The following is a 23,660-nucleotide window of genomic DNA, read 5'->3' as shown; positions in this document are numbered from 1 at the left end:
AAATTTTGTGATTTGACCCAAAAATAGAAAATTGAATTTACATGGAATATAAATTTGCGATCTAGACATTTGAAGTAACATGAATTGTGTAGTGGGTTAGCGCAGAGACTGGACATTCACAGTGATTTTTCAAGGTCAATTTTGGGTCCTTTTGAATGCCCCTTTCCCTTGGATAATTTCTGGTGTTTTCCCCAAAGATAAAAGCAAAAATCACTTTATTTTCCCAAAATCATGCTTTTTGTGGTTGATATTTTCACAAATCTATAGTTTATACAGAGAAATAACACATTTGGTTTGGTATATTTTGACAATTTTCTGTTGGAAATTATTCTTACTAGGTGAGAAACATCATTAGAGGAAGATGGTTTTCAAATTGTAAAATTGGGATTCCTACCCCAACACTAGGGGCCAGGACATGGCCCCAAAGAAAAAAATAACCAATATTCAAAAAATCTTCTTCTCCAGACTCAGAGGTGCTATAGTAATATAAAAAAATCATCAGGGGATTTATTTTAATTGTAAATTTCAGGACGCCTGGGCCATCCGTCCTCCCTTGGGGAGGGGGTAAAGTTTACTATAGTTTATATAGGGAAATAACACTTTTGGGTATATTTTATCCATTCTTTGCGATAATTATTCAAACTTGGTCACAATCATCTTTGGTGGATGAGGGTATTACACAGTGAAATTGGGATTCCTGCCCCATCCCCAGGGGCTAGGGTGGGGCTCCAAAGGGAAAATTTACAAATATTTTTAAAATTCTTATCCTTTGATGACATGACAAGTATTGTATTTCACTTAGTTTACATGTTGATTTCCACGTCACATCCCAACAATGAAATTGAGCTACCGGTACCTATAATATAACTCAGGTGACCGCTAAGACCCTTGGGCCTCTTGTATGTGTAATGAAACGTCACAACCACGTATGCGCTATTTCATGATGACATTACAGTTTTGAAGTTTATCATAGCAGCACATTATTACGCTTGTCATATTATTCTGCCAATCATATTTTCTCTAACACTTTATTGAGCCGCAAAACTGCGCAAATATAACCGTGGAAATATCCTGCTTTACGGTAAATAAGAAAGTGGTGTTATCTTCCAATGCTAAAGCTTTCCCTGATGGGATGTCAGTCAATTCACAAACTGTCATATAGAAAATGTTTGTGTTATCTCCCCTTGTCCATCAATCGAGAATAAAATATCCTATATTTTTAATAATAAAACATTTTTCTCACCACCTCTTGCTTTGTGAACTGTTGAAATTCATTTTTAAAAATTATATCATTGATTTAAGAAACATCTGATTACGGAATGAAAATACTGCCGAGCCATTCTACTATAAAATGTTACGTTGCTTTACACATTCATGGCAGTACTTATTGATAAAGATTTCATTTTTGGTTATTGTCCTCAAGCTAGGTGATCTAAATCAGTATTTATTTCACACACACGTTCTTCGTTGACAGCTTAAAGCCAAGAACGATTCCACTGATGCTGGAGCTGCCTCATGGAAAACAGAATTCGCTATGAAGAAAAAGTTGACTCCTCTACCAAAAAGTAGGTTTACCAATGTTGATTGTTGAACTCAAACAGTTGAGAAGTTTGGTTTGGTTTAATTTTGTTGAACGTCCTATTAACAGCTATGGTCATATAAGGATGGGCCTCCATGTGTGTAGTGTATGCCTGCTTGCGTGTGTGTATGCAGGAGACAGGGTATGTTGGTTGAACTCAAACAGTTGAGAAACAAATAATTGGGCAATACAGTTTATCAGCAACTTTGGATTACATATCGGTATCAAGATCCCCACTGTATCACCACATTGACATTTAGAAATATATATTTACAATTCCTAGCCCTGAAAAGACAAAAAGACAAATACATTCGTGGCATACTTGCCCAGTTTTTATAATTTTCTTGGGGAGGATTGCATGTTCTCTATATTAAAAACAGCATAGGTCTTAGAATATAAAAATAGTTAAGCATATTTACTGGCTAAAAATGTTAGTTTTAGTGACTTAAATCAGGAGTTTCCCTCTAAAGTAGGAAGAGTGGCAAGTATGTCATAGCATCAGAATTTGCTTCCAGGTATGTTGCTGCCCCAAGGGACAATTTCATGATTTATCTTACCGTAATGTAAAACAGAAACAAGCAATCAAAGACTGGCAAATTTATTGACCCCAGGATGCTTATCCCAAGATCTATCAAAAATTACACATACCAAAACAATCCCCTCTCCTCGAAAATGTACATATGGATGACAATATAGACTCCAGCATGAGTCAAGTTTATACATTAGACTAGATAAAAAAAAAAAACAGGATATAATTTGCGAAAAACTTGAGCACAACCCTCAGTAACACTACTGGGAGGGAGGGTGGATTTCAGCAAAAAATTCAGCAGCACAAAATATATATAGCACCCCCATCAACCAAAATTTTCTAACGCATGCGCAGATACATGTATAATCAAAGTGACATGGGCGCTTAGCTATAAAGCAGGAGTGGTTAGTTCACACGCAAGCTTAAGGTAAACAAGTGCTCAGCTATCAAAGGATATGGCACAATAAAACTTAATTTTACAAAATTATCACATCACAGCACAGACTACTATCCTCGTCTTTCCTCGAGACTTGTCACGCTTATTTTTTCGTTTTGGCCGGCCACCCTTTTTCATTGTAGACATTTGACTCTCTACATTTCTAGCCATGTGTAGACCTATTACTTGGATTAGAAGGAAACAGTATCTTTTACATGTATGTTCATTCAGGCCAAACAAAACTAAAGTTTGAAATCTTAGATGTTCTTAGTTTGGAATACAGGACTTTCCTGATGCTTAATGAGAGATACGTTTATAACTTGATGGTTAATTAACAATTCAATTTTCTTTCCTGGGATGCATAAATAAGGACTGAAAAATGTTACAAAGATATTAATAAATATGTTTCTAAAGTATAGACTTTAGGGATGCAGCAAATTTTGGAAAGTAGACCTGATCAAGGCTAACAAGAAACAAGCTATATTAAAAAAGCACATATTTTAATTGTTGATAATATATCAAATCAAGTGGTACAGATATTTAAAAAAGTCAATACTTGTCTTGTTCTGAAGAGCCTTTCTCTTTACTGTTGTTTGGGCTTTTTTCTTGCTATTGATACTAAAACAAATGGTACAGATTTTAAAAAATAAAACTTGATCTTGTTCTGAAAATCTATCAAGCACCATTCTCTTGACTGTTGTTTATGCTGTGGTCTTCTGATCAATAACAACAGCGAGTTGCCAGATCAGTATGACTTTCGCATAATTCACTAGATTGATTCAGTTATGGGAGCTACAGTAAATAAGGGATATAGCCTGCAAGGGTGTTTTAGTTTTTTGAACTAAGACATGGCTGATAAAAGATTAACTCCATAGACAGCAATAAAATCAAGGCATAAGCAGGGATATAGCAAATTTAGTGGCCTGGCGCTGAAGAGAGTAAGTTAAGTTAAAGTGTATAAAATCTATACCTTAAATAAGATTCGTCAATTTGGGAAAATGTAATATCAAAGCTTCACTATATACAAACAATGTTGAATATGTACATTGTGTATAAAGTAAAACTTTGATATTGTATAAAACATATATCTAAATTCATTTCTAGATTATAGTTTTATTTTGTACAAACTATTCTGTATTCTGTTAATACAGCTACTGCTGAGATCAGAACAAGCTCATCAGAGCCAGAATGGAAAAAACGAGCGGACGAGAAACGACAGCGACTTATAAGTAAGTACATTGCTGACTGTAATTATCATTGACTGTAATGCTGGGGATCTGGCCATTGATGGCTTGAAACACCTAACTGGTCGTGGACAGAAATCCCAATATTGAATGTTTATATTTTAAAATGACCTTTTTTAAGTAGTCTAGATACCTAAACCAACAGTTACATATGTTGGTTTGATCCTTTGCGCCTTTTACACTGGTTACTTTCCGTCTAGATTTAAACTGAAGATTGGTAAGCATTTACAAATGTCAATTCCATCTTACTAAACCACTTCCTAATATGGAAACATGTTGTATTTACTACGAAGTAAAACAAATAATTTCGTGTTTGAAATTGACTGTGTAGATATTACAGGAAAAATACATTTCTTTATAACGAGAATTCAACACTCTTTCTGTAAAAAATGTATTTCTGCCAAGGCTAATATTTAGAAAAATGTTCCTTCTAAATTACATAGAAGTAGTTTAGAACAACATTACATTTGAATGCAGCTGTTAGTTAATATTGCTGTAACTGCTTTATCAACCGTACTTCAATATATGTATGGTTAAAAAAAATTAAGATGATATTTAATAAAATAAATCTCAGTTAACCCTTTCACCCCCTATGGATCTATAGTAAACTCTACCACACTTTTATCTGGGTGAGGCCATTATGGTCTACAGTGGTGAGAGGGTTAAAAGTTTCAATGGATTGTACTTTATTTTCATACAGATCTTTATGTTGACGGTAAAGTATTAAGATGTTTTTGGCGCACACATTATCAAGATGATCACATGAAAATTATCATTTATTAAAAAATAATCAATAATTTTCTAAAAAGATTTTTACACACAAATTTATGATTTATCTTCAGAATTTGCATTTATTTTAAAAAAGAAAGACTGAAAAGTTAGTAAATTGTGTATGGGTTATCTAACCTTGGACACACACATCGACTTTGTGGTTGTTTTTTCAACAGCACGATCACATGGATTTCCAAAGCAGAATTAATAATCACTTTTGGCAGTAGGTGTGAGCAGAAAGTTGTTCCTTGATTAAATTTGCTTTCTGTGATTTTTTTCTTTAGGAAAAATCTAATAATTATTTCTTGTAATAAAATTGGCTGAATTAAAAATGTGACGTACTGTTTGTGAACAATTAGTATTCTATGTAAGAAAAGAGCAATTTTAGTCTTGAGAACAAATTAAATCTCACTCGGTTGAATAGCAGTGGGTCTAATTTAATTTGAAACTGAACGATTTAGCAGAAATGTTGTACAGGAAAGGATTTATGGGTGATTCTAATGGGAACTTGTCGTAAGATCTGTAATTGGATAGTGAATAACGATTGTGAGTACTTTGACAGATCTCACAGCTAATCGCCAGGGTATGTATTAAGTACTGACTCTTGCTGTCATTTTTATTTGCTGTAATTATGATATATTCGTACATATTACCATTTTCGTTCCAAAATCAAATGACTTGTACATTATATTCACCTCCGTGTTTTCAGCGTCCTGATTGTCTCCCTTGTTTGTCTATGACCTGTGTATTATATTTAGTTGAGGTTATAACGGTATACTTTATTTGTCATTATATCACAGCATTGTTATCAGTAACCCACTATTTCCTGTGATCACCTCAAAGTTTTCTTTCCTCCTAATGCAAAATGTCTACAATATCATGGCATGTGCTTGATCCCAGCTATAATTGTATGGTCTACTTACATGTGATAGTCTCGTGTAGTTTTAATAACACAAAAATAATTCAAAATACAGCATTGTCAGCTCAGGCTGCGATTGGTAAACCTGTGTGCATGTATGGAATTTCCAAAATGAAATCTTGATACTCATATGTCCAAGCTATAAAAAAAAAATCATTATTTTGATTTATTTTGTTTAGTTCGAACAATGGAACAAAGAGTTCAAATTAATAAAAAAAAAAATAAAAAAAAATTGGTCATACCTTTTATTGCAATCAAAAGTTCAGTTGAAAAATCTTGTGTATCAGTATGTTTGTTTTCAGCTGTATTCATGTGCTTGATATCTTTTCATGGCAGGCTTTTTCACCTACTTAAAAACAGTGTATCGTTCAGGTATGTCCTGATCCTATTGATGCAGGAAGTAATTTTGTCCATTAGTGGAGGAGGCATAACGTGTTTGTTTTTCTATTGGTCCTTTGTTACAACATCTTGGTTTAAAACTTTACTTATCTCATATATACAAGAAGTCCAACAGTCCCCAGACCTCCTAGGCCAAACAAAAAATAGTTGGTGTATCTGGTAACCCTATACCTACCCTAATTTTTTGTGCCTACCCTAAACTTTATAAGACAATTTTCAAAGAAGCACTGTTAAAGTCAAGACCATTCTCCTATATATAAACCACATAAATTATTTGAAAAATAAAACTTGTAACCTACCTACCTACCTACCTACCTACCTACTCTCAATGTTTCCAACATGTTACAGGAAACACATATTTTTTTTGTCTGGCCTTAGATGGGCAAAGTCTTGAGGAGTAAAACACCAGTATGTCAAATGTAGGTCACTGTGACCTGTATTTTATGTTTCACTGACTTTGGCATTTTTGCATGTTTGTTTCATAGAGAAACATTGCATAGTGCTATACATTATGGGGGGGGGGGGAATAAGAAAATAGAATTTTATAAAAAAAAAAAGTCACCACATTTTGCCAATTAAAAATTCTGCAGCACTATGGATTTTGAAATGTCACCAAAAATAATGGAGACATTTAACTTAAAATGAAGTTGATGTAGAACATTTGTTTCATCAGATTTTCCACAGAAACTAATTATTTCCAAATCTAATATGCCCTTCATGTATAATCACATACATTTCAGTTTTTTTTTAGAAAGCTTCAACATAACGCTAATTAAGACTTGAAATTCTTCAAAAGTTTGTACATAAAGTTAATTAGGACTTGAGTGCCAGTTTCAGGAAAACATAATTTGATATTTTTTCAAGAATTGGTTGTTATCACATTTCAGGGCCTTCAGAATTGAGTGATTTCTAAGGTTGTATTACAGACTTTATCTTTTACAATTGACTTTTAAGTGTAAAGTGTAATTTGTTTCTGCCAAATTAAGGGGTTGGGGGGGGGGAGCTGTACATATTTTTTTTTAAAGATATTGAGGATACTTGCTCATCCTTTTTACAGACCTATTCAAAAGTATGATGAAGTGTGAGGGAAGTTTGGGATTCAGATTCATAGCAACGCCAAACTCTTAAAATAATCACAAATTTCTTTTTCCACAATTAAAGTAATTTCAATACATTCTGCAAAAAAAATAAAAAAATGTCAATTGAATTGTCTAATATTTTTCAGGGAAGTCAACTAAAAAATGGGTATCTGATAGAAAAAAGGTGGTCAGACTGCAGCATGAATGAAAGTTTAATTTCATATCATCTGATAAAATTTAATTGTGAGGCTCTTTTCTAACAAAAATTATTCTGCAGTTATTAAAACCGAGAAAGAAAGCCCTTTCTATACGATAGAATACAAATTTTTCATTCACAAAGTGTACAAAGTGCAAAATGTCATCTTGGAAAAATGAAAATAATATGTTCTTCTTTAAAAACCCTATAAAAATTTCTGGAAGAATCAGTAATTATTTGTCGTATTTTTTGACATTTTTTATTCAAGTATTGGAATTTTGAGGGTCAAATATTATTTTTAAGCCCAGTTTAAGATATCATATGCCATATAATACTAAAATGAAAATTAAACGACATTAGAAAAATAACGAGCAAACATGCTTAAATACAGTTTGTGTAAAATAAAATATTTGTTTATTTAAATATTCAAAACAGTTAAACCTGCTTAAAGGAAAATAAAAAAAATAAAAATGTATCTACCATTACTTTTATATATTGTCAAACTTTTTTATATTGGCAAGTTTCACTGGATAAATTGTGTCAGTCATAACTGTATGAAGTAATGAAGACAGAATTTGAAGTGAACAAGGAACTGTATTGTTGAACGATACTTGTTTTAGGGTATTAGTTTGGTTTGGTTTGGTTTTAAGTATTGTTTAACGTCCTATCAACAGCTATGGTCATTTAAGGACGGCCTCCACTGTGTGCAAGATGCACGCGTGTAGTGTATGCGTGTGTGTTTTGGGAGGCTGAGATATGTTGTTGTTTGTCTCCTTGTGATAGCGCGGAACTGACGCCGACTTAATAGCGCTACCTCACTAAAGCATACTGCCGAAAACACCCAGCAGGACACCCCACCCGGTCACATTATACTGTTTTAGGGTATTAGATGCTGTACGTTTTGGATGATTTGTAATCAGTTTGTGGAACAATACAACAGTTGGGCACTTATTATCTGTAATATCAATTAGACACCAGTACCTTAGTGTGGTTTAAATTAACATGAGACAATTAGAAGGGATAGAGCACATTTCAATGCTAGCTGTGTTGCAATCACTCACACTGAAGTGTGGAAACGTGTACTGTAATATCATTATTTCTGTGGATCCACCACTGATCTTTGGGAGTGGCCTTGAATTTTTGTGAGAATTTAAGTAGACACTTTTTTATTGGCTCAGATTCTAATTTACGATTTCAAGGAGGAAGGAAATCATTATTTGTTAATAAGCACTGGAGGTACTAAACACTACAACTTTATTTTAAATCAAATGATTTATAGCGATGCACTTTTTCTCAAATTTCATATTGAAAATTAAATTGGAGGATTTTCATAACCTGTTTCGTTTCATTCATTGAAAATAATAGATGATATTCATTATTTCCCTGTAAGATTTATTGTAACAGGTATACATTCTTTTTTTAATTTCTCACCTGACAATAAATGTTGAATAGAAATGATAGTTGTTCAAAGGCAAATTCAATTTAATGTATGCAATTTTTCTACTTTCTTAAAGTTATCAGATTTCAATTGTATAAAGGTATTTTGTATGTGTTATTACTTTTTCGTTGCTGTTTCATGTAAAATATCGATGAAACAAGTTGACAAAAATTCATTTAAATTTACAACTTTCTTAATTTCAGATTTTACCTCTTTGATCATAGAAACGAGTCACCAGGGGTAGAGTGAATCAATGATTTCTGTTAAACTGGACAGTTACTGTAGCATCACTTGTGAACTAGCCAAAATATATTCACGTTTAAGTAGCCAGGGATCTTGACAGTCTATTGACTGGAACTGAAATCAGTTTTTACAATTTAATTTTTATTTACTTCAATGAAATCTATTTTGTATTGAACTCGTTAGACACATTTGAACTCCTCCAATTCAAAGGTTGGATTAGTTCATTATGAAATTTCAGGGGTGAATGAGTTAATAATAACAGAAAACTGAATCCTGACATTGTTGATCCACAGTAACTGGCCAGAAACGTTTATATCTTTGTTGAGATCTGTCTTTACTGACATCAGGAGAGACTGATCGAATCATTCAGTCTCATACAAGATATTGGCTGTAAAGTCGAGGTTTAAGAATCCCTGTACCACTGCAAAGTCACAATAACAATGGCTGTAAAGTCGAGGTTTAAGAATCCCTGTACCACTGCAAAGTCACAATAACAATGGCTGTAAAGTCGAGGTTTAAGGATCCCCGTACCACTGCTAAGTCACAATAACAATGGCTGTAAAGTCGAGGTTTAAGGATCCCCGTACCACTGCTAAGTCACAATAACAATGGCTGTAAAGTCGAGGTTTAAGGATCCCCGTACCACTGCTAAGTCACAATAACAATGGCTGTAAAGTCGAGGTTTAAGGATCCCCGTACCACTGCTAAGTCACAATAACAATGGCTGTAAAGTCGAGGTTTAAGGATCCCCGTACCACTGCTAAGTCACAATAACAATGGCTGTAAAGTCGAGGTTTAAGGATCCCCGTACCACTGCTAAGTCACAATAACAATGGCTGTAAAGTCGTGGTTTAAGGATCCCCGTACCACTGCTAAAAAACATAACTACGCATTGGAAACTTTTTTTTCTCTCTCTGGGATGACTATAGCTTTGATAAATTATTCCTGAAAAGAAAACCATATTTAGCTGGACTTTTATGAAAAATTGGTAAATATGAAATAAATAAGATATAATCTACAACAGTGCTCTGAGTGTAAACAATTCTGCAAGGTCAGACCAGGACTTGAACCCTGGACCTCAGATTGTTTTGTCTCTCAAACCAACTGAGCTACACATGGTCAAAGGATTTAGTGTCCTGGCCTAATTGCACTATAGCTATTTTGAAAAAGAAATTAAGGGGAGGCTACTGTATATATGTGAAAAATCAGTGGACTTCTCTAGTGTTTTGCATCCAGTGGGACAGTGATCCTTAACCCTTTCACCCCTAGGTAACTTTAGTGGACTCTTCCATACATTTATTGGGATGAGTCCATTATGGTCTACAGTGGTGAAAGGGTTAAGACAGACAAACCATAGAATCATGTTCCATCATACAGAACTTTGTTCAGTCAGGTGTCAGTAAAGACAGGTTTCACTGTATTTGTTATAAAGTATCATAAACAAAATCTCAAAGTGTAATACATCTACATGTAATTCTTGTATAAACAAAACTTATAACAATATCATGGATGTATTTCTGTACAAATATGACAATATATATAATGGTTATATTTGTCTACAAACATTTATACAGCAGCATGATAACATAACTTAATGATTGTAAAACATAAAATAATGATCCTTGGCATGAAATTGAATCAAAGTCAATCCTGCTTTAAAGACCACTCTTAAAACTCCTCTTTGCAGTTATTTTCATGTTAACTGACCATGTGTTAAGAGACCATCACCAATACGAGACCAGTTCATGGAATTCCAGGAGACGGTCTCTGAATACGACACTTCTTGTATATTTTTCCTCTAATTTACTTTCCATATTGTTAATGTATATAATGTATCTTTACCAGAATATCGACCATTTCTAGCTTCTGAAAAAATGAAAAAAGTAATGATAAGCAACAGCAGTGAACACCACTGAATCCGGTACAAAAAGTAATGTTTGATTAACAGCCTACATCTACATTTCTAACTTCTGTTAAGTTAAAGACTATTAGATCTAAACTATCTGTGCCTTGCTATCAAAGAGTGGATCCAGACACCTATCTGGGGGGGTTTCCAAGTGGGGGAAAATTGAGGAAAATGGTGTGGTTTTTTTCCTGAAGCCCCCCAAAACACCTCTGGATCCGCCACTGAAGACTATTGGATCTAGACTATTTGTGCCTTGCTATCATTGGGATATATATATATGGGTCCATGATTTAAAGAACTGTAAAACAGGAAACTTCTGCATCTGTTATATTCGGATGAAAAATATTACCTTGTAGGTTGTACAGTACCATATATAAACAGAAACAAAATATCTAGGTTTTGAAATACTAATATATGTTAAAAAAACAGGGTCTAGATTCATACAGTACTATCACACAAACAGAAAACAAAGATCTGGGTTTTAAGAGACATGCATGTACCATCATTTTAACACAAAGCTATCGCATGATAGAACAGAATCTTTGATTATACTTTAAGAATTGGGGAAAGGTTATGAAGTAGAATTAGCAGCATTGAAATGGGTTGTGATCACTGAGCAGTATGATTTTGACTTCCGCACATAAACAGTGACTTTTTAGGGGGAGAAATGAAAGCAACAGCTGTCAACAGTTAGGCAGCTAACACTCCTAAATCTGTCAACAGTTAGGCAAATGCTCCTGGCGGAGTGTGGCAAACGTTGGTGAAATCAATGTTATTATCATGGTGATGGGATGGGAAGCAGGGCTGAGGCTGACAGAGGACGCTGGTTTATTGTAGGTACCTTCATGTGCCACCAGGTGAAATTATCATGATTTACTAGGACGTGTCCGACACATAACCAAAAATTGCGCCAATAAACCAGGGAATTGTTTGCTATATTGTACCAGGTCCTGACAACCGGATATAGATTTTACTTGTACAGAGAAAGGCTGTTTTTGATAAAGAACAAAAATACACCATATTTTACCATAAAATGGCCATTAAACCTTCCTGATTATTTTTACACCCCGATGCAGAGATGGTCCTTATCAAGTAGATAGATTTTGAGGTAACATTTGTTCTGCTTGCTTTCAGGGTAAAGGTTATGTAAATCATTCTGTGACGATATTATACTTCCACTCAAAAGTTATGTAATTTACAGATTCACATCAGAATTTTTGCAGTGTATACTGTATTGTCATATATACCGTACATAACCAGTGATAAGCCCACGCTCACCAATAAGCCCGTCCTCTTAATAATCAGATATTAATAGCAGACGAGCGTGACAAACTTTACAGTGCCAATATGTTCTTATCTCATAAATTGTCTAAAACAACCCCTAGCTAATCAGGATCCCTGTCTACATCAACTTTGATATTTAGTCCCAATGTTTCATCTTTAATTATGTATGCCTACTAAGTCTTAATTGGGACAGTGTTGTCTTTGGAAAATACTGTTTTACCAGGCTTTCTATGCATTCCTTTTGTTCAATCGTAAAAGTTTTTGCCCCCTGTATTCACGAGCCAGTAATTTGTGTAACACTTTTCATTCTTAACATTGCATGAAATTTAACTCATCGTGATATATTCCAAAGTCTCCCCCCCCCCCCATCCTCTTCCAAAAAAGAGAAATTAACTTCTTTTGACCTTATAGTCATAATCCCAGCACTCATTTTAATCCTCTTCTAAAGACTAGACCCAACCTTCACAGGTAAATTACGGTATGGGCTTGATCAGCTAGATTACTCACCTGCTTAGGCAGAATCTGCTAAATGAGATTTTAGACGATAACATGACACGTGTCAGGATGCGGAGATATTATATCATTGCATATAATTCTCTGTAATGGGTTGATGTAAGGTATGACACAGTTTCTAACGACATTGATGCTTAAACTGTGTTAGCTTGCTGCCTAATGGTAGTTGTTAATCCATGAGGTAAACTTCTAATTAAACCGTTAAAGATCCTTAGAACCATGGTAGGAGCCAGATTATGTCCATCGGAGTCCTCTGACCAATAGTTCATACTGTGCAAAAACACCAAAAGTGACCAAGTCCTCATTGCATACATGGGGCCTCGGTGGCCAAGTGGTTAAGGCCTCTGACATTCTGCTACCACTAGCCCTCCAACACTGGGTCGCAGGTTTGAGGCCTATGTGGGGCAGTCTCCAGGTACTGGCCGTAAATAGTCGGTGGTTTTTCTCCGGGAACTCCGGCTTTCCTCCACCAACAAAACCTGGCACATCCTTAAATGACCATAGCTGTTAATATTAATAGGACGTAAAACACAAACAAACCGAACCAAACTTATCATTGCATACATGAAATTACCTTTCAGATCAGCTATTTTCTTTACTGATCTGATTTGATTTTTTTGATTTATAGAGACAATCTGTTGTAATTAAGCTATTTATACATATGGTTAATTATTATGGTATTAATCCTACCTGGTACAAAATAAACATATTTTTAAGGACTTTTTTCAGTGACCAGTCAACGCAAGTCATCAGGTAACTCTTTGACCCCAAGTAAAGGTCACTGTCATTGCCAGCACAAACAAGTTCATTGAGACCATAGTGCCCTTGTAAAGACAACACCTTCACACACTAGTTTAGAGCATCTGTCACTGTTATGCAAGTATTCCTCCGCAACACAAAATCACCAGGTCAAGGTCAAGGCCGTCACTGCACAAGGTCAAACAACACTAATAAGCAGACAAGACCAAAATTCTAAGGTAGCTTTACAACCTGACATCATGTCAAAAGTTAATTTTTCTTTGCATTTGTTATTTTCCCAATATTCTGACAAAAATTATAGGATGGGAACATTAACTTACCAGGTGTTTTGAGATTATTTCCAGTAGTCTTCCAGACAATTATCATTCTAATTGATAAAAAAAGACTATAGTGATATAGAGTTGATAAAGGAAATTTCAGAAAATGACTATTTTTTTCATAAACTACTCTTTGCTCAATAAATGGGCATGGAACTCAAAGTAAAAAAGAAAGCCTGGAACTCTTCTATGTTGGAGATACAAAAAAGACCACTGGGACTCGCTACCTTAATAAGGTTACGGGTACCAACAAGTTAGAGTATATTATTACAATTGTCACTATTGTGAATTATTCATGTATTTTTCAAAAGATATATTCTATGAAAACCACATGTTACCATGCATTTACAGAATTTTAGTAGCTCAAAATTTGAATGTTTGAAAATACAAATGAAAAGTAAGAAAGAAAGAACTTTAAAAAAATAAATAACGCTATACAGAGATCGAATCCTGAACCTTTAGATTGCAAAGCCTACACTCCGAACTCGGAACCTTTAGATTGCAAAGCCTACACTCCGAACTCGGAACCTTTAGATTGCAAAGCCTACACTCCAATATTGCCATACAGGAATTATGAAAGCACAACATCAAAATAAGTTTCTAATTTATGGGCTGCAAAACATGAAAAACTTCACATGGGAAGTAACTCTAAACCAGAAAAACTCCTTTTGTTTGCTTCATCTCCTATATAGAAAGGGGAATACTCCCTATCAAAAAACTTTTCTCCACAGTTATAACGGATGTAGTGATAACCTATACCACTAAAAAGCATGATCCCTGCTTGACCTCTCATATTTTATCCCGACTACAGCATGCAATGTATCGTTGTTACACAGAAAATGATGACAGTCCAAACTTCTCTCTAAGGATTGATGATGAACACCATGATGTCAATAGATTGAGTCAGATAGGATGAACGTTTACAAAACGACCAACTCTGTCTGCTCATGAAGTATTATGTTGTCAGATAAGAAGAACCTCTTGTGATACAACCGACTCTACCATTTCTCAAAGGAATGATGATAACTTCATATAATGATGATATGTCAATAGATAGAGTTTTATAGGAGAAATCTTCCTAATCGACCTGACCCTAACAGGTTGTATTCAGTCTGTGTGGGATATAGGTGTGAAACTAGAGTTTGTTTACATCAAACACTGAGTATAAACCGGTGTGAAGTAAGTGCGAAATCAGATAAAATTTAGCATATATATTGGTCCGTCCGTGTTAAACTGACTGAGCAATAAGATAAACTATATGTTACTTCTCACTAACGATTTGTCTTCAACGCCAGTTTGGAAATGTTGGAATTAAATTTTGTGACAGTTCCTCTTAATTTAGAAATTCATTTGTTAACTGAAGCAGTACGTTATTGTTATTCATTTCTGTCAGTTGTCTGTGTTGTCGACGAGATTTGAGTTATGGTCCCGCCACTTTAGACTATGCACCAAGATTTGAATATTTATCTACAGTTTGAAAACCATAAGTTTAGCAACAGAAGATGTTCAAGAGAAATGTGAAAAAAATATTAACACCATTTAGACGTTTACACTGATGAACACACATCAGCGATTTAATAGTCTGTATCAAATAATCTCCATATCTAATTAATACAATGGTTACATACAATTTAATTTCCTCATAAAGTACCAAATGAGAAACTTCTAAGTGATCTAGTTCTAATATTTCATGACATTAATGGTTTCATTTAAAGCCTGGACCAAGAATAGAAACCAAATCCATATATGCATTTTACGCATTTTCACAAATTTCCTATTATTTTCAAAACATTTCTCTCAAAGCTGACAGTGGAAGTTACAAAGCTTTCAATGCAGGTTAAGAAGAAAAAAAGCAAATCTAGTTGTCAACTCTTTTCAACATCCTCAGAAATTGTAATGAACCTATATTCGCAATCCATTGTCGTTAGTCTTCGGACATCTGCTTTTTAACTGTCTAACTGGCCTGAAAGGCCATTAGTGCTATTAATTGCTGTCCGTTGTTTGTCATCCCCAATTTGTTCTTTAAATGACTTTTCTGATTAACCACAGACAGACTTCAATCAAATTTGATATTCCAAGGTTATGAAAATCAAGTTTAGGATAGATAAAAAGTGCTGGCTCACTCAGCTTTTGTGGGCTTTGAGGAGCTGAAATAGGATAAAACTATAAGCATATGTAACAAAATCTTCTAACAAACCGCCACCAGTCCAGTGGTTTTGATTAGATTGTGTAGCACCCTGAGTACATAATCTACAAGTTTTTTCGATGAAAAAATATCTGTCTATAAAAAAGGGTCATTCAGGACTCTTTGGAAGACATTGTGCAATATCTGCATCTTATATTACACTCAAACATCATGTAAAGAAAAGAAACGTCTAGAGTCATGATATTTGGCCAGGAACTGGTGCTGGCATGTCATGCAAAAAGAAATTGCTTTGACCATATTATGAAGATGTCAAATTTGTTCAAATACTCTGAGAAGTCTTTTGGAGAATTGGAGGTAAAGAGATTCTAGGTGTTTGACCACTTTAGCTTGCTGGCAAGAAGTGTTTAAAATTCTTGAGTTAAGTTCAAGATCTCAGAGGGCACAAATTATTAAAACACTTCATTGAAGTCTTCTCGAAAAACACAAGGCTTTAATCTGGCCAGAAGCTCGCTGTAATATAGTGCTAGGAAGTTTGTGAAAACAAAGGCCACCAGAAGGGAGAAGATTCAGGCCTCTTGAACCTGATGGTTCTCAAAGGATTTGTTTGTACTCAAGTTCTTCCAATGGTTAAACCTATTTGATGTATGATGCCTGCAGACAGATTAATGTCTGGAAAACAATACAGTCTGTTTATCAACTCTATTCTTAGTAGACGAGTCTGTACCGATCTCTTCCGGTAGCATCTAATATCTTTAAAAACTTTGTCATTCTATTTTCTGCATCATGAATGCTTTCTGATGGAGGTTCTTGTACCAATTACAAGACAGGAGTCTACGTCATTGTGATGTGTTTTCGGTGAAAAGAATCTGTAGGCTGTTTGATGTCTATAACAGACACAGATGCTATTGAATTTATATGCAAGACCGGGACGATATAATGAATCTGTATTATGTCAACATTTTCTGTGATCTCTGAGGTATTGAGGCTTAGATTAACCTGTTGGACTCTGTATCAGAGTTCTAGGTCGACACACGGAATCCAGCGACCATCCATCATTGTCAATGCCCCCTCCAATATATTCATTGATTCTCTCGTCTCTGTTTTCTTTCATTATTGAGCCGACACGTACATGCTACCAAGCATGCATACACATAATACCTATCTATATAATGATATGACACCAAAAGATACTGGTGTCAGAAGGAGTATTTTGCTTCTCATGAAAGATCCTATTTTTTCTGTATCATGCTTACTTTGCCAACATCTCCCTATCAGTGTGCGAAAGTAACGATAGACCGATGCCACATGAAAACCTGTGGGCCTATGCAAAACACTAGTGCGGTATAGACCTGATGTCTAAGCAATTTAACTGATCATGAATGTCTAAAAAATATTAAAACCGTTTGAATAAATCTTATCAATCGCATTTCTCTTGCGTGCTGTTGTTCATTTCCTGATTTGTTTGGCTGAATTTGTCGTTGCGTAGGCCTATCAAGTTTTGTTGTCTACGATCGCGAGCATTTCAAACATCGATAGGAGAAGGGGAGATCACTCTATTTTAAGGGCTAAGTCGTTGACACTGATTGTGATACAATATGGCGAAGTTTTTACGTTAGGATTACGAGTAGGCTATAAGCCCTATCAAAAATGGAAAGGTGCCAAAGGAAACATTGCAGCCTATGGATATAGGTACTCCCCAGTATGTCTTGGTCACTGTTTATGAGTGGGTTTCAAACTTTGTAGATGTGCTACAAAGTTAAATTTAAATCTATTTTATACATTAAGAGTAAGGTTTTCATTAGGTGTTTACCATATACAGTAGTACCATTGAAAATACCTAGCTTGGTAAATCAGAGCCCTGATTTTGATACTGACTGAAGGATTATAATTATAAAATGGAGGTTCAAATTGGGGAAGGGGAGAGGGGATCAATGGTATGTGATTGACTATCTTTCCAATTTATAACCTCAGTGTCGAAGCTTGAGTTTAGCATATTTTAGCATAACTGACATCCACTCCCTGTTGCAATGTATTAAAAATGGATATATAGCATACAAACATGATGTTATGAAGCATTCTTTTTATGACGTTTTGATATACTTGTACTTCAAAACCCTTATTGACTATGTCTAACAATCGGGACTTACCCTTCTCTTAACTGTACTGGGGTGTGCTCTTAACAAGTCTCTTCTCAATGGCTGCCTGCGATAGTTGTTGAAGAACTTGATTATGAAGATTTATTTTTATGCCCCCGCCATAAAAGGGGGGGGGGGGGGCATATAGTGTTGCCCATGTCTGTCCCGTCCCATCCATGATGAGCGGGGGCATTTATGTCTTACAGACATTTTCTAGTTATTAAATTTTGGATACTCTAAATTACTGGATTGGTTTATATTTCACTTTAGAATTAACCATTATCCTTTTCCCATCTATAGAATGCTATCATAAATTGTAAGATTTTAATCCTGTTGAAAATCCAACAATAATAAGTTTGATGAAATGCACCATGGAGATAATCGTACAGGGATATATGTCTCCGACACAGACTTCGTCCAGGAGTGCTTCTAATTAAAACACCCATTTATAGAATTTAATCAGATTTACACACAATTACTGAAACGATAAATGTTGATTATTGCAGCTGAAAATTTAATCAACCTTAATCAGTGCAATTTTTATTTTGTTGATAAACAATTATCTGGAGCAATGAAAGTAATTTGGAGACTTTGCTATTTAAAGAAGAGTTTAAATTGAATGCTATTTAAAGAAGAGTTTAAATTGAATTTTACCTATGTGAGCTATCAGGAGTAAATGTCATTGAATTTTAACGTGCATGCACACTTACTTTTGAAAGATCTATCATGCAAGTTTCTGCATGTGAATGAAATGTAAGGAGATTTTATGATTTGGTTTTGACATGATAATAAATTTTGAATTCGAGAACTTTCACAGATTAACGAACAAGTCTAGACGACTCCTGGATACTGCATGATTTAATAAAAATCTCATATAAAATTGAAATGGAAAAAAAGTGTAATACATGCAGCACTGCTTGACATTTCCCTGTTAGAACTATCAAAATTGTTCAAACAATATGACCTAGACCTTAAAGGGGCTGGTCGGGGGAAAATGCTAAAATGGCATACCCATGTTTAAAATACCTTCTTATGAAATATACTGATTCAAATTTTGCTGAAATTCACTCCATAAGAGTAAAAAATATAATTATATTAAAGAAATTCCTAAATCGTCACCTGTCAGTCTAAAACTCTCAATTGACCCAGATCAGTGATGTAATTTTACTGAACGCGCATCATCAACAAGGCCGAATGTAAACATCGCGACGAAAGAAAAAGATGCATGCAAAAGTCATGACAGGCACGAGGTATCAATACCGTTATATATAACAACAACACATAGGTAGGAATACTACACTTGCATCATACATGACCTTTGAAAACAATTATTTACATATAGTATTGCTGTCTTGTCCGCTAGTTGAGTCTGACATGGCACATGACGGCGTGCTATTGTTGTTATCTTCACTGCCTCCCTTTCGAAACAACCACGTGACATTTATAAATAGATCTGCGCTAAATTTACACGGGGCTTCCCCGAGATTTCAGTGGTCAAAACTGGACATTGTAAGCAAAACTGGACCATCATATTGCCGTGGTATAACTTTTGGAAGGCCAGAGAACGCATTTAGACCTATTTATTTTGGTTTTTTTTCCCCGACCAGCCCCTTTAATTCAAGGTCAGCGGGTCAAAAAAGTTAAAAATAAAAAGGCCTAGTGTCATGATATTTTTGCATGTAATTAGCTGAGATGGAGGGCTATATAAATTTTCCAGACCTTAATTCAGGGATCAGATAGGATCATTCACACTACCATAGCGATGGAACAAAGACAACATGGTCAAAGTGTAGAAAATCATACTCTGAATGTATTGCTATTTACTATTTCGACAAGTTTGCTGTCTTCATTACAAAGCAAAGCTTAACCTTTTCATTGCTGCAGACTACAATGGACTCATCCATATCAATGCATGGCAGAGTCTACTAAAGTTACATGGGGGTGAAAGGGTTAAGGATCCCAGTCCCTCCACTCTGTCGTTTTTCGTATTTATACAGTAACCCCTTTAATATTGTTTTGGATAACTGTAGCACAGCTGGACCATGATAGTCTTCTGATGACCAGGTAGCTCGGTCAGTCAGAGCCATAGTAGAACAATTTGAAGTCCAGGGTTTGAACCTTGGTCTATAATCAGTAACATCTAATTATTAAAACCTTTCTGTTGGTTTTGATCAGTATGCTATACCTGAAACCCGAACGGGTATAGTAGAAGGCTTCTGATTGGTGGTTTTGTCATTACTTTCTATATTCCCGGCAGTGTACCTTAGTAATAACCAAAGGTGTGCGAGAGAATTTCAAATGGATAATTAGTCCCGCTGAACTTTTTACACTCCGAACACTTTTGCTGGTTATATTTGGTTTATTTCATCTTCATAAAAGTCCCGCAAGGTATGGTTTTCTTTTCAAAAACTGTTTTTCAAAGTTATAGTCATGACAAAGGTTAAACAGTTCCCAAGGCATAGTAACGATTTTTGGCATTGGTGTGAGGATCCTCAAGACAACTGGTTCAGCTATTCATGTCTCTGAATACGAGTCATGACAGGACTATCAATAACCGCCCTAGAATAAGCAACACAGCAGATATAGTATATATCACCAAACCATTGCTAAGGAAAATTGATCTGTTACTAGTAAGTTTTGATCTTTTGTCTGGGGCAAATTAGACTTGAGTGACTGTTAAGGTCAGAAAGGGGAAAATGGAGGTTGGGAACAGGGTCGTTTTACCAGACCCAGTGAATAGCTTGGGGAAGGACTGTATAGGAACAGTGTATTAATTGTCAATATCTTATAAACCTGTTTCTGTATAGTGCTTGAATAGGATCATATTGTTACTTTCCAAGAACTGTGACTAATGTTGAGAAAGTAAGCTTTATGTAGTGATGTAGACTAGCCTAGAATATTGAATAATTAAGAAAACAACTTTAACTCTAAAAACTTTGATCACTTGGATGTCTGATTCTAAGTTCTAAACTAGGGGGAGATAAGCTAGTAGTAAAATGCAGCCGAGAAATTCTTCATAAAACTTAGGGTCTGGTAGCCAGTAAGTAGTATTGATGCAGTCGTTGGTGTAAGTGGCATCTGTTTGGGGGTGTTTTGCGGGACCTTTCTTCCTGTTTGTATTCATGTGCTACTACTACACACAGAGGTGCCAGAAGAAGAGATACTTCCCATTAACCTAGATATTTATGGACGACTTTGGGTGTCTAGTCTCCATTTCAAACACTCCTTAAACAGCATCCTTATGGGATGACCTTTCACGAACATCAGCTCACCAGTCGTCCAGAAAGACACAAAGTGACAATGTGCCGTTTGAACGAGAGTAGGGAACTATGGCGTGTGGAAGTTGAATTGTTAGTAAGTGTTCACAAGATATCTCTAGAGGAAGGACCTAATTGTCGTCACTTTTCTAAACGTGGTAAATTGTCGTATTCTGAATCCCTATGTAGTAACTTAATGTTATCTAGGACGTTTCTATAACAAGAGGTTAGTTGTTCTCCCGACTCCCAAGTCCCATGCCAGCATGTTATGTTCACCCTGTCTATATAGGTTGCTCTTACAATGAAATAGATAACAATTCCTCTGTAACCGGTGAAACCTTGTCTAAACTGACCCCTGGGTATTGTGGCACCCTGTCATATCTGACATTACCATTTCAACAAGTTTTGTTGATGACAATCAAAAGGATTGAACAACAGGCATAGTCTATATCAGCTGTCTCCTGACAATTACAGCTGTTGTCCTACTTCTTATATAAATTCCTGAATAGAATCTTATTTCAGTACTCCAGGCTAATCTAACAAGTTTGTTGGATCCTACAGGTTGTCAGATTAGACACGTTTTGCTGTATTGTTTGGAAGTAGTATATTGTTGTCCAACAACAGAACTAAAGTAAATTATCTATTGTAGAAATCACTTTGTTGGGGATGATACCAATTTACGCATTCAACCCTGAAATTTCATAATGAACTATTCCAACCTTTGAATTGGAGGAGTTCAAATATGTCTCCAGGGGTAAATGAGTTCAAGATGTTCTGTCAACAATCATACTGTTTTATGCATTTGATGATGTTATGTTCCAGACTTAACAAGAATTTGATATACCGGAAGTTATTCCCCAACCCCACCTACCCCTCTCACACTTTTGTATTCCTACACCCAGTCAGAATATGACTGTAAGTAAAACGTACCAGGACGAGAAAGGATTTTTTGAGTTATTTTTAAGGAAAACTAATAAGATTATAACAGTTAATCATTGTAGTTTTGTTAGGCTGTGTACTTGATTCACGGCTGTCCATGTTACTGCGGAACATCTAACATTTAGTCCATTGAGCAGTTGTACTGATTAATGTTTAATTGTAGACTATTGGTTTGTGCTGAAGTTTTGTACATGTACAGATTTTTGAATAATTTCAAAAACCATTTCATGGTGCTGTGAGCAAAACAATTTATACCCGGCAGAGTGGTTTGAATGTAAGAGTACATCTACTGGTCAAAGTGACTGAGTGAATCTTGGGTTGTATATTGACCTGTCTGACAGGTTCAAACAGTAAGTACAGCCCTGTAAAGATTTACCTTCCATAAAACCTCCCCCAAATAACACGAGCTGTCCAGCTTACCCAATCTTAGCTGGACCAGCACACCTAGTGTGCTGATGGATCTGGCTCTGTCTGTACTTGGAGTAGATGAATGACGTTTAGTAAGAGAGTTATTGGAAGTGTTCTGTCTGTGATTTCAGTGTCCCTGCTTTTTGTATTGTAATTCTTCCCCAAACACTAGATCCTTAGAAGAGATTCAATGGTGGTAGATTTGTTGAAGGTCAGTGTTTACGGAGATGTCCTTTGCATTTTTTTTTTTTTATTTTTTTTTTTTTATTGCTTTTCAAAATATCTTAATATTTCTCTGGATAATCCTGACCTGTTTAGGAATTGAACCCAATCAATTTAACTTAAGTTCAGTACATGAATATTGACATAAACCATCTGGCTACAATTTGTCTAGCACTATATACATTGCAGTTATAAATTGAACAGATACTAGAGACATATTCTATACCTTTACCTATCTCTGACATCTATTTAAAAAAAAAATCTCGGTTTTGTTTTTTAAAAAAAAAGCAAATAAATGATCGAAAAAGTTTTTCTTATCCTTTTGCTGCATGATAACAAAACTAAGGAGTTAAAAGTACTTTATGTTGAAGTTGAAATATTGATACTTTCTTCCGCAGGTAAAGATCATATTGTAATTAAACATTAGGTGTTCAACAGCTTAGTTTTTATGCAGGCTTCATTTTGAAGAATAGGATCAGAGAAAATAAAGCTAATAGCAGCTAGCATATGTACAACTCGGCCAACACAATGCAGCTTAATTAGAGACAGTTTTCATGAATCCAAATAGTATTCATTCAACTGAAAATCATTGAGTTCAGAAAATTCAGATGTGTTATAAAACCTGATAATAAAGTTCTAGCTAGCTTGTAAAAAAAAAGAGAGAGAGAAAACAGATTGATAATCAGGAAAGAAGTTGCAGTCATTCTCATCATTCTGTAATTTAGTTATTTATATAAAAAAAAAAAATACATGAAGATCTGTGTATTTTTTTTTTCATTTTTTTTTCCCCTCCTAACATGCAATATAAATGAATTCCTCCATGGCGCTGCACGTCAACAATGAATGAAGCTGGCTCTATCCAGATGGTACCAATTTCAATACATGGAATGTACTGCTGAGAAAGTTAATGCTGTTATTGTATTTTTAACCTGTACCTAATA

The 23,660-nt window shown here is 35.1% G+C and overlaps 1 protein-coding gene across 8 annotated transcripts in view; it reads left to right on the top strand.

The window, feature by feature from the left end:
• LOC110457834 (titin-like) overlaps nucleotides 1-23,660 on the top strand; it is an 84,979-nt gene that overhangs the window by 52,984 nt on the left and 8,335 nt on the right. For 7 of the 8 annotated variants that reach the window (XM_021509270.1, XM_021509268.1, XM_021509266.1 and 4 more), the window contains 3 exons: nucleotides 1,475-1,565; nucleotides 3,696-3,773; nucleotides 5,122-5,142. In XM_021509270.1, coding sequence (XP_021364945.1) covers nucleotides 1,475-1,565; nucleotides 3,696-3,773; nucleotides 5,122-5,142 — 190 coding nt within the window. The remainder of the gene's footprint in view (nucleotides 1-1,474; nucleotides 1,566-3,695; nucleotides 3,774-5,121; nucleotides 5,143-23,660) is intronic. The other variant, XM_021509267.1, reaches the window with a different exon arrangement.

Source organism: Mizuhopecten yessoensis, unplaced genomic scaffold, assembly GCF_002113885.1.
Source record: "Mizuhopecten yessoensis strain PY_sf001 unplaced genomic scaffold, ASM211388v2 scaffold9331, whole genome shotgun sequence".
NCBI classification, from domain to species: Eukaryota; Metazoa; Mollusca; class Bivalvia; order Pectinida; family Pectinidae; genus Mizuhopecten; species Mizuhopecten yessoensis.
Note: the sequence above shows the minus strand (reverse complement) of the source record. Positions and strands in the feature narration are given on the sequence as shown.